Raw genomic sequence first — 11,401 nt, 5'->3', positions numbered from 1 at the left:
CACGCTGCCCGAGTGGATTACAGCCGAGTGCGGAGCGCGAGGAACCGCCAGGGTGTGTGTCGCAGCCGCTCGTCTTCGGCGGTTTGCTAGGCTCCTATTATGGCGGCGGCGGCTGCGGCGGTTGCGGAGGAGGCGAGCGTGACCGCAGCTGTTTCAGGTGCCGACAGCAATGGTGAGTCTCCTGAAGTCGAAGGAGAAGGTGTTGGAGCAGTGGGCCGAGAGAAGGACGCAGCCACGAAAGGAGCGGAGGCCGTTGGAGACAGCGAGGAGGACGGGGAGGATGTGTTCGAGGTGGAAAAGATACTGGACATGAAGACGGAGGGGGTACGTGGGCGCCGGGGGAGGCGAGGCTGGGCGTGCAGGGCTTGAAGTGCAGAAGCGGGGAGCGGTGGGAGTTGTGCAGAGGGTTGCCGCGCGGAAACGCGAAGCCCTCCCCGAATTCACAAGGTGGAAAAGCTTGTGCAGACCCACGACGTAGGCGGGGGAGAGGAACGTGACATCCAGAGCCGACGCAAGCGCGCGCACGTTGGGAGCCCTGCGCTGACGATCCTGGACGGACTCTTGGGCTGTCTGTGGCGGTGAGGGTACGTGGCAAGAAGTTTGGAAGGGTTGTGTGGCCAGAAGAGAGGAAGCAGTGTAGGGTGCGGTGTGTGAGTATCGAGGGGGCCGACCGTCGGATTTGTCACGGTCATCGGCGTTGAGGTAGCTGGTTGGGGCCACTGCTCGGTGCTGGAGAGGAGTGGCGCTGACATCGTGCCGCTTCTCACGGTCCGTTGTCCACGCCGTCGTTTCAGTGTTTTCCAAGGCCGTGATCGATTTTCCGCTCTCAGATCGTTCAGACCTTCTCGTGCTCAGAATCGCGTCCAGGAGGTGGCATTTAAAGGTCGCCAAAACCTGACCATTGTCTTTCCTCTCTTCTTGCATATTATGTGATTGCAGCCACACAGTAATACGTGAAATTCTTGATCACACTTGGCGCTTACTGTTCTCTTTCTCCTCAGTCTCTCAGGTCTTCCTCTCTCTCCCGGAGTCGGTTTGTCTGTGAAATCCTGGTTTGACCCTGGTCCCTGCAGAGTGAGGTGCTTCTTCATTTACGCCCTCGTAACACTTTGTTTAGACCTCTGTTTTAGCACTTAAAGCACCAATCTTTATGTATGTCTGCCTCTCCTGCTAGGTTTAGGCTCCTTCAATACAGGAAATACGGTTATTATTACTTTTTGTATCACTGGTACTCAATCCACTGCCTGTGGTGCGGTAAGTGCTTTGTGTATGTCACATTATTGAATGAGTGAATGAATCATGGACTGCAGGCTGGGGTGAAGGAGAGAGGGTGGAAGGATGCACAATAAGGAAACTAATAACTGATTTGTTTCAGTAGGTAAGTGGGAGATGACCAAAGGTCCCATATCGTAGTCGGATCGGTGCGTTCTTTTTATTGTCTGTTATTTTCTATTTGTCACGTGCTACTTTGTGTTAATTTTTTTGTCCATTCATTCAGCAAACTTTTTTTTTTTTTTTTTTTAAATCACATATTTTGTGCTAGGTGCAGTGTTAAGTTCTGAGGATATAGAGATGAATTGTAGCGTACACGGTTGCTTACACTGAAAAGTTCTGGCTATTGAGGATAAATAATTGAAGTCTAATGCCATTAATATTACTGTTAGTTGCAATACAGTAAACGTAGGAACTTTGTTTTGTATAGTTTTCCCAAATATGTTACAAAAGCGCCTTGATGAGAGTAGAGCCGGTCTTTTTAAAAATTTTTTAATGTTCATTTATATTGAGAGAGAGAGAGCGTGAACAGGGGAGGAGCAGAGAGACAGGGAGACACAGAATCTGAAGCAGGCTCCAGGCTCTGAGCTGTCAGCACAGCGCCTGTCGCAGGGTTCGAACCCACAAACCACAAGATTATGATCTGAGCTGAAGTCGGATGCTTAACCAACTGAGCCACCCAGATGCCCCAAGAGAATAGAGCCAGTCTTAAACTGTTTTTGTATCACCTTCATTTAATACAAGTGCTTGGCACATATAAGATATTTAGAAAAATCCGGGCACCTGGGTGGCTCAGTTGGTTAAGCATCCGACTCTTGATTTCAGTTCAGGTTGTCATCTCCTGTTTCCTGAGCCCTATGTAGGGCTCTGCACTGACAGTGGAGAGCCAGCTCTGGATTCTCTCTCTCCCTCTCTCTCTCTCTGCCCCTCCCCCCGCCTTAAACCAATTAAATAAACATTTAAAAAAAGATATTTAGAAAAATATTTGGTTAGGAGAGTAAAAGCTTTAGAATTAAGGTGATTCACCTATTTGGTGTAATATTTTTTAATGTATTTTATTTTAATTCCAGTATAGTTAAGTTCATACAGTATTTAATATATCTGGTCCCAAAGAATTGTAGGCACTATACCCAAAGTCTCATATTCTAGTCAAAAGTGGATGAAACTAAGAAGCTTAAGTGTTTAAGACATTAAGGGTACAATTGGGTGAGAATTCTAGTTTTCAGGGCCTTGTATTTTTAGATGCTCTTGCAAGTGAGTGATTTGTAAGATGAAAAGTATTAACTCAGCAGAACAGGACTGTGGCAGTTACTTTAGAAGTACTGCTGAGTGAGCCAGCCAGTTGAAAAACCAAAGGGTCCTGGTAGCAGTTTGTTTGGCCTTCTTATAATCTTGTCGTCTATGGTATTTCTGTTGTTCGTAAGCCACCAGACTGTGCTATCCTGATAGATAGACTAAGACCATCATTATGATGAGGGTTGGCTTGGAGGAACAGCATCAATGCTAAATTTATATATAAATTTATATATTGGCGTTTATATATTCTTTCAGTTTATTGCTAACTAATTTTTTGTATGTTTTCAGAAGAATTAAATGAATCTGACAACTCTTGGGTTTTACCTTCAATTTTGAATTGGAGTCATTTTTACATAATAAAAAACTGGCATTTTTTTAGTGCCAGTTTATGGGCATTTGATTTGATTTTGTAGTGTATAAGTAAATACTTTAGTTATACAATTTAGTGAATTATCACAAAGCCAACACCTGTGTAACCTCCACCCAAATGAGGAAATATTAGAGTGCCATCCCTAAAAACCTCTTTTGAATCCCCTTTTCGATCAGTACCCCCATCCTCACCCAGAATCATTGTCCTGAATTATTATATGATAATAGGTTTCGTGCTTTGCTTCGTAATTTTTCCATCTAAGGATGCATTCCTTGACACTGGAGTGTCATTTTACCTGTTTTTTTCTTTCTCTCTTTCTTTCTTTCTTTCCTTCTTTCTTTCTTTTCATACTTTCTTTTCATTTATTTATTGATTTATTAGTTTATTTATTTATTTTGAGAGAGAGTGTGTGCTGGAGGGGGAGAGAGAGAGAGAGAGAGAGAGAGAGAGAGAGAGAATCCCAAGCAGCTTCTGCACTGTCAGCACGTGGAGCCCAGTGCGGTGCTCGAACTCACCAACTGTGAGATCACGACCTGAGCCGAAATCAGTAGTCAGACACTGAACCAACTGAGCCACCCAGGTGCCCCTTTTTCTTTCATTTAAATGGAATCTCACAATATTTATTTTGTGTGTCTGGGTCTTTCCCTCAACAGTATCTTTGTGAGATTTAATCCATGTTGTGTGGAGCTGTATTTTATTTCATTTTCATTGCTGCACATTATTCGGGTGCATGTATATATTACAGCCTATCTTTTCTCCTACTGTTAAGGGGCATTTGGGTTGTTTCCAGGTTTTGGCTGTTATGAATAATGCTTCTGTGATGAACATGTCTCCTGATACATTGTGTACATGTTTCCCTTGGTTATAAACACTAAATGGAATTGTTCAGACTTAAGGGACACAGGTATCTTCAACGTTCAGTGGAAACTATTTTTGAAAGCGGTTGTACCAATTTACACTATTACTAATGGTTTATGAGATTCCCTTTTGTTTTGCATCCTATCAGCACTTGATATGGTCAGACTTTTTATTTCTAGCCAGTTCTGATGGGTTCATGGTGGTATTTCCTACTTTTAATTTGTGTTTTTCTGATCCTACATTAGTAATCAGTGTTGAAATCATTGAGCATCTTTTCATATACTTAATGGAGATTTAGTTATCCTTTTATGAAATCTCTTTCTACTGGGTTGTCTGTCTTTATTGATTTGTTGATACGTATTTTGATTCATACCTTTTGTTGGTGATGTGAGCAGATCTCTTTCCCTGCTATCTTTTGATGAACAGCTTATATAGTTAATGTAAGGAAACTTTGTCGTGATGTTGAGTGCTTTTTATGTTTGGTTTGAGAAATCTTTCTCTACCCTAGATATTCTCTATAATTTTTTTTCTAGGTGCTCTTTTGTTTTCCCTTTCAGATTTTATGTTTAACACTTCACTTAGAATTGATTTTGTGCATAGTGTAATGTGGGGGTCATGTTTCATTGAGCAGATCTTTCTTATTTTTCCTCTAACAATGCTTTATAGATTTTAGAATCAACTTGCCAATTTCCTTACATAAAAACTTGGGATTTTTATTGGAATCTGCATTGAATCTGTGGATAAATTTAGGATCAGTTTAATTTCTTTCAGTAATGTCTTATAGTTTTCTGTGTTGAGGTCTTAAACATCTTTTATTAAATATATTTTTAGGTAGGGGCACCTGGGTGGTTCAGTCGGTTAAGCATCCAACTTCGGCTCAGGTTGTGATCTCGTGGTCCGTGAGTTTGAGCCCCACATTGGGCTGTGTGCTGACAGCTCAGAGCCTGGAACCTGCTTCAGATTCTGTGTCTCCCTCTCTCTCTGGCCCTCCCCTGCTCATGCTGTGTCTCACTCTCTCTCTCAAAAATAAATAAACATTAAAAAAAATTTTTTTTAATATATTTTTAGGTATATTTGATATTTTTGATGCAATAATAGTCTTTTCAAAAATTCCATTGTGTTTGTTGCTCATATACAGAAATACATTTAATTTATGCATATGTGCCCTCAGTTGGTTAAAGAAATTCCCTTCTATTTTTAGTTACTAAATAATTTTATGAATGGGTGTTGAATTTCATTAAAATTTTTTTTCTGCATCTGTCAAGGTGATCACATAATTTTTCTCTTTTAAGTTTACTTATTTATTTTGAGAAAGAGACTGTGAGCAGGGGAGGGGCAGTGAGAGAGAGAGGGAGAGGGAGAGGGAGAGAATCCCAAGCAGGCTCCATGCTGTCAGTGCAGAGCCCAATGTGGGGCCTGAACCCACAAACTGAGATCATGACCTGAGCCCAAACCATGAGTCAGATGCTTAACCGACTAAGCCACCCAGGCTCCTCTCTAACATCTTGAGGTGGATACATAGCTAACTGTTTTTCAGCCTTTGTTTTTTTTCAAATTATATGCCTTTAGTACTATAAATTATCCTCTGATCTTAGTTTAGGTGCAACTCATAAATTATGTTTGTATACTATGTTTTCATTCAGGTAAAAATATTTTCCAATAGCTATAACTTATGTGTAAATACATTGCTTAATTTCTAAACATTTGAGAGTATTACTAATATTCCATGTGCTTAAAAAAATTTTAATTTTAACTGACATATATCTATATATTGTTTAACATTGAATATTTGCTTGATTAATTGGGTTATTTAAAATCTATAATATTGTTGCCAGCAAGCAAGGAAGCCATTACTTAGGAAGTTGAAGCTAGAAATATGGGAAACTAATTTGAGAATAATTTACATGCATGAGCTGTTCTCAGTTTCATATTCCTAATATTATTGATTATTGTAACATTTTTTATGACGTGTTCCTTGTCGACATTAAAGCAACACTAAAACAGACTAGATATTTTTACTTCTAATATTAACACATTTGGAATCCATTGAAATGCTTAATTACAGTTGCACTTTTTTTTTTTTTTTTTTTTTTTTTTTTAACATTTCATGCTTATAATACCCTGGGACCCATTGGCCTTGAGACTTTTTCTAAAAAAATTTTAACTAATTATCTAATGTATGCACTTTTGGAGGATAGGAGGACTGTCTTCTCCCTTTTTGGTTTGGCTCACTGAGTAAGCTAAAAGAAAACTTGGCTACCAAGAAAATAGGCTGTTTCGGGTGGGTGATGGGTATTGAGGAGGGCACCTTTTGGGATGAGCACTGGGTGTTGTATGGAAACCAATTTGACAGTAAATTTCATATATTAAAAAATAAATTAAAAAAAAAAGAAAATAGACTGTTTCTGGCATTTTGAAGATAAATTTATCATGAAATTTAATATATGGCAAAGCCCTGGGCAATATTTGGATCTACGGGATTTCTGTAAAAGAACATCTAGTTCATGGATTTAATCTGTTTTCTATACTGTTGTATCTCTAAGACTCAAAGTTCCTAACATATAGTGACTTTCAATAAATATTTGTTCAATGAACGAATGAAACAAAACTGCTGAAATAAAGATCAATAACAGTTATTAACAAATGAAATCTGGAGCTAGAATTGAGATGTGCTACTTAATACTTGAGAATGGTTGTTCATGCACTTACTCTCATTGACCAGGTTGAGCTTAATTGACAGCTAGCACTAAATTTATAACTGTGTTCAATGTAGAAGTAACTGTTTACTAGTTTTTTTACTGTTTTTTTTTTGTTTTTTTTTTTAGTCATCAGAAAAGTTGTAAGAATTATATGCAGCCTCACATATACCTTCGTGCATATCCCCCAGTTGTTAATACTGATTTTGTCATTTTCCTCTATTTATATACATTTTTTTCTGTCCCATTTGAAGGTAAATAAGGGTTTAAAAGCTACATTGAGTAGCAGATACTACTGTTTCTATGTACACATAAAAATAATGGGGCACAAGCATCGGTCCCTTCATCCTGTTATGTAACTGACCCATCAAACTATCAGTTTAGACTTAGTTATTATTTTAAGATTATGAGGCTTATCTTTAAAAGTTAAGTTGCACTTTTTTCCCATTATTTCTTAGTTTTCAATTCTACTAGTTTCCAATCCAAGACCGATGTTGGTCTTTCTACAGGTGGCAGAATGATTGAAAGGCAGTGTAGGTATGTTGAAGGGTAAAAGGAGAGGGACCAGCACTTGGCCTTCGGTTTGGAAAGTTTATTGCCTCGGTGGTTGTGTGAATAACATCAGGCAGGTGTTAAGTGTAAGATAGAATAGTGCTCTGCAGGTCAAGTGGAAAACTATTTCATCTTTTCTTGCTTCTCAGTGAGATTGGATATTGAGCAGAAAAGATAACCCAGAAATCTGGAGGAGCAAAAATTTGGAATATATGTGATAAAGACTTTTTTTAATGTTTACTTATTTTTGAGAGAGTGAGCATGAACGGGGGAGGGGCAGAAAGAGAAGGAGACAGAGGATCTGAAGCAGGCTCTCCACTGACAGCTGAAACCACAAACAGTATTCAAACTCACGAGCCCGTGAGATCGTAACCTGAGCTGAAATCAAGAGTCAGACCCTTACCCAGCTGACCCACCCAGGCACCCCAATGTATGATAAAGATTTGATAGCCATAAAACATTAAAAAGAAAAATTATTATAAATGAGTGAGAAAATGGGCAAACGACAATAGGTAATTTTTAAGTCTTGTTTATTGTAGTTTCACATACATGTTTCTCTATTTATGTATCTTAAAATTTGCCATCTTAATGTTTTTAAGGGCAAATGCATAGAGACAGAAGAGTCGTTAAGTACATTTGGGTAGATATGCAGCCATCACCACTGTCCATCTCTAGAACTTTCCAAATGAAACTGTCCCTGTTAAACAATAATCCTCCTCCCCTGAACCCCTGGTATCCACCATTCTGCTTTCTGTCTCGGTGAATCTGCTAATTCAGGTGCTTAATGTAAGTGGAACCATGCAATATTTGTCCTTCTGTTTCTGGCTTATTTCACCGACCATAGTATTTTCAGGGTTCATCCATCTTATAGAATGTGTCAGAATTTCCTTCGCTTTTAAGACTGCATAATGTTTCATTGTATGTGTATACCACGTTTTGTTTATCCATTTATCTGTTGAAGTACACTTGGGTTATTTCCATTTTTTGGCTGTTGTGGACCGTACACTACTGGACATGGTTGAATGAATACTTGTTTGAATTCCTGTTTTCAGTTCTTTTGGGTATATACCCAGCAGTGGAATTATCGGGCCATAAGGTAATTCTGTTTAACTTTTTGAAGAATTGCCAACTGTTTTCCACAGCAGCTGTAACACACAGCAGCTGTAACACTCCTACCACTAATGTCAGAAGGTTCTAATTTCTCCCCATTCTCACACACATTTGTTTTACATGTTTTTGCTTCTTTTAATATACCCATCTAGTAACTGCTGTGAAATAGTGTCTCATGGGTTTTATTTGCATTTCCCTAAGGACTAATGGTGATAAGCATCTTTTCATATGCTTATTGGCCATTTGTATATCTTGTTTAGAAAAATGTTTGGTCAAGTCCTTTCCCCTTTTTAAGTGGGTTGTTTGCCTTATTTTTCTGTTTCGTTTCTTAGTTTTTTGTTTGTCTTATTTTTGAATTATAGGAATTGTTTACATATTGTGGATATTAATCCTTTATCAGATGCGACTTGTAAATATTTTCTTCAGTTCTATAGGTTGCCTTTTCACTATGTTGATAATGTCCTTTGATGCACAAAAGTTTTTAATTTTGATGAACTCCTCTCACCTATTTTTGTTTTTGTTTTTGGAGTTAAATTCAAGAATGCATTGTCAAATCCAAGGTCCTGAAGATTTACCCCTGTGTTTTCTTCTAAAAATTTTATGGTTTCATTTCTTAAATTTAGGTCTGATTCATTTTGAGTTAATTTTTGTATATGGTATGAGGTAGGGTCCAGCTTCCTTTTTGGGGGGGGAAATCCAGTTGTTTCAGCACAATTTGTTTCCATATTGGACTTGACACCCTTATCAAAAATCAATAGGCCAGGGAGCCTAGGCGGCTCAGTTGGTTGGGCGTCCGACTTTGGCTCAGGTGATGATCTCACCGTCTGTGGGTTTGAGCCCCGCATTGGGCTCTGTGCTGACAGCTCAGAACCTGGAGTCTGCTTCGGATTCTATGTCTCCCTCTCTCTCTCTGCCCCTCCCCCGCTCAAGCTCTGTCTCTGTCTCTCTCAAAAATAAATAAACATTAAAAAATTTTTTTTTAGAAATCAATAGGCCATAAATGTATGGGTTCATTCTTGGATTTTTCTGTGTCTGTCCTGATGCCAGTACCATACTGTTTCGATCACTGCAGCTTCGTAGTAAGTTTGTAAGTCTTCTTACCTTGTTGGTTAAATTTATTCCTAAGTGTTTTATTCTTTTAGGTGCTGTTATAAATGGAATTGTTTTCTTAATTTCCTTTTTGGGAGGAGTTTGGGAAGATGGTGGAGTAGGAGGACCCAGAGCTCACCCCATCCCATATTTACAACTAGATAACGTCTACATCCGAGTTAGTAAACTGGAGAGCAATCTGAAGACTGGTGGAAGAAATTCCACAACTAAATATAGAGAAGAAGCTGCATCTGAAAGGTTAGGAAGGTCAAAAAGGCAGAGGGAGGCTGCCTGCAGGAGAGAGGGAGCCGCATTGCATGGAGAGAGCAGAGAAAGGGGCCCTCACACCAGGGACCTCACACGGGGGGAAACTAATCCCCATAACATTAAAAACCAGAGGAGCCGAGTTCTGTGAGTTTATAAAACCAGTGGGGCTTGGAACCTGGAACTTTAAAAGTCACCTGACTCGGCACTGCACTGGCCACTAGGGTGAGTGATAGCTAGGTGGCCACCCTTAAATAAGAGACAGCAACTTTTATGGAGAGGCAACATAAAAACAGCATGCATACAACACTGGGGGCATAGAGGAGACAGATCTGTTCATACTGATTTTGGACCATGTTGGGGGACTTCTTTGAAAACAAAGGAGCTGGCAGGTGCTGTTTTCTTCTCCACTCCCACCAGCATAAACTCAGAGCCACCTATAGGAGGCAGAGCTGCACAAACACTTGCTACCTAATGTGCTAGCAGTATGCCATGCCCATGATTTCTCCTGAGAACTCGCCCGCTCCAGGCCTGCTAACCTTGGTCCTGGACTCAGGATGAATTTTGTAAAAGCCACGCACGCTCACTCCAATACCCAGCATATTGCACCCAGCCACATGCTCCCACCCACTCTCGTGCACCAGGCCCACCCATACCCAGCTATCATCATGCACCATGCCAGCCTTTTAGCCCCTGCCACCTCCATGCACAGCTCCCAGCTGCTATAGCACTTCAAGGAATCCAGCATTGGACTAGTGGTCCAACCCAAAATTTGCTAACAACATCATCCTGCTCCCAAGCTCCCTGATGGGCATGCCCCCCTCAGAGCTGTCTTGCCTGGGTCCCACTAACACCAGAGAGCGGGCACAGCCCACAAAGGTAGAGAGTCAGTGCAGACAATTGCACTGAAAGGAAATGTGACTAAGATACAACAGCCAAGTATAAGCAACATACGATACTCTCTAAGTGCCAGGTTCTGGTGAACAGGGGACACTGCACTGCAGGGCACACCAGGACATCCTCTTCATAAAGTTACTACTTTCAAGAGTAGAAGGCATAGCTGACTTTCTTTTGTGTGTGTGTGTGTGTGTGTGTATGTATATATATAATGTAATTTATTGTCAAATTGGTTTCCTTATAACACCCAGTGCTCATCCCAACAGGTGCCCTCCTCAATGCCCATCACCCGCTTTCCCCTCTCCCCGACCCCCCATCAACCGTCAGTTTGTTCTCAGTATTTGAGTCTCTTATGGTTTTCCTCCTTACCTCTCTCTAACTTTTTTTCCCCTCTTCCCCTCCCCCATGGTCTTCTCTTAAGTTTCTCAGGATCCACATATGAGTGAAAATATATGGTATCTGTCTTTCTCTGACTGACTTATTTCACTTAGCATAATACTCTCCAGTTCCATCCATGTTGCTACAAATAGCCAGATTTCATTCTTTCTCATTGCCAAGTAGTATTTCATTGTATATATAAAATTGCTGACTTTCTTAACAGAAACAGAGAGGCAGACAAAATGAGGACATAGAAATTTATCCAAAATGAAAAAAACAGGACAAGGCTATGGTCAGAGATCTAAGCAAAACATATATGACATGCCTAATAGAGAATTTAAAGCAGTGATCATAAGTATACTCACTTGACTTGAGAAAAGAGTAGAAGACATGAGTGATACCCTTAACACAGAGATAAGGAATAACATAGCAAAGATAAAGGGCTTAAATAAACAAGTGAGAAACACACTTGATGAAATGAATAGCAGTATGGAAGAAGCAGAGAAACAAATTCATGACCTAGAAGACCGTAATGGAAAGTAACTAAGTTGAACAAAAGACAGAAGGAGAATTACACAAAACAAGAATAGACTTAGGGAGGCTCCTGTGTGGCTCATGT

General features: G+C 40.0%; 1 protein-coding gene across 2 annotated transcripts in view; it reads left to right on the top strand.

Moving 5' to 3' along the window:
- Positions 1-11,401, top strand: part of MPHOSPH8 (M-phase phosphoprotein 8) — a 53,081-nt gene continuing 41,680 nt past the window's right edge. For both annotated transcript variants that reach the window (XM_019436453.2, XM_019436452.2), the window contains exon 1: positions 1-324. In XM_019436453.2, the coding sequence (XP_019291998.2) occupies positions 100-324 (225 nt within the window). In that variant the 5' untranslated portion in view covers positions 1-99. The remainder of the gene's footprint in view (positions 325-11,401) is intronic.

The sequence above is a fragment of the Panthera pardus genome, unplaced genomic scaffold (assembly GCF_024362965.1).
Source record: "Panthera pardus isolate Hobbes unplaced genomic scaffold, ASM2436296v1 HiC_scaffold_1, whole genome shotgun sequence".
NCBI lineage: Eukaryota > Metazoa > Chordata > Mammalia > Carnivora > Felidae > Panthera > Panthera pardus.
This window is presented reverse-complemented; position numbering and strand designations above follow the sequence as displayed.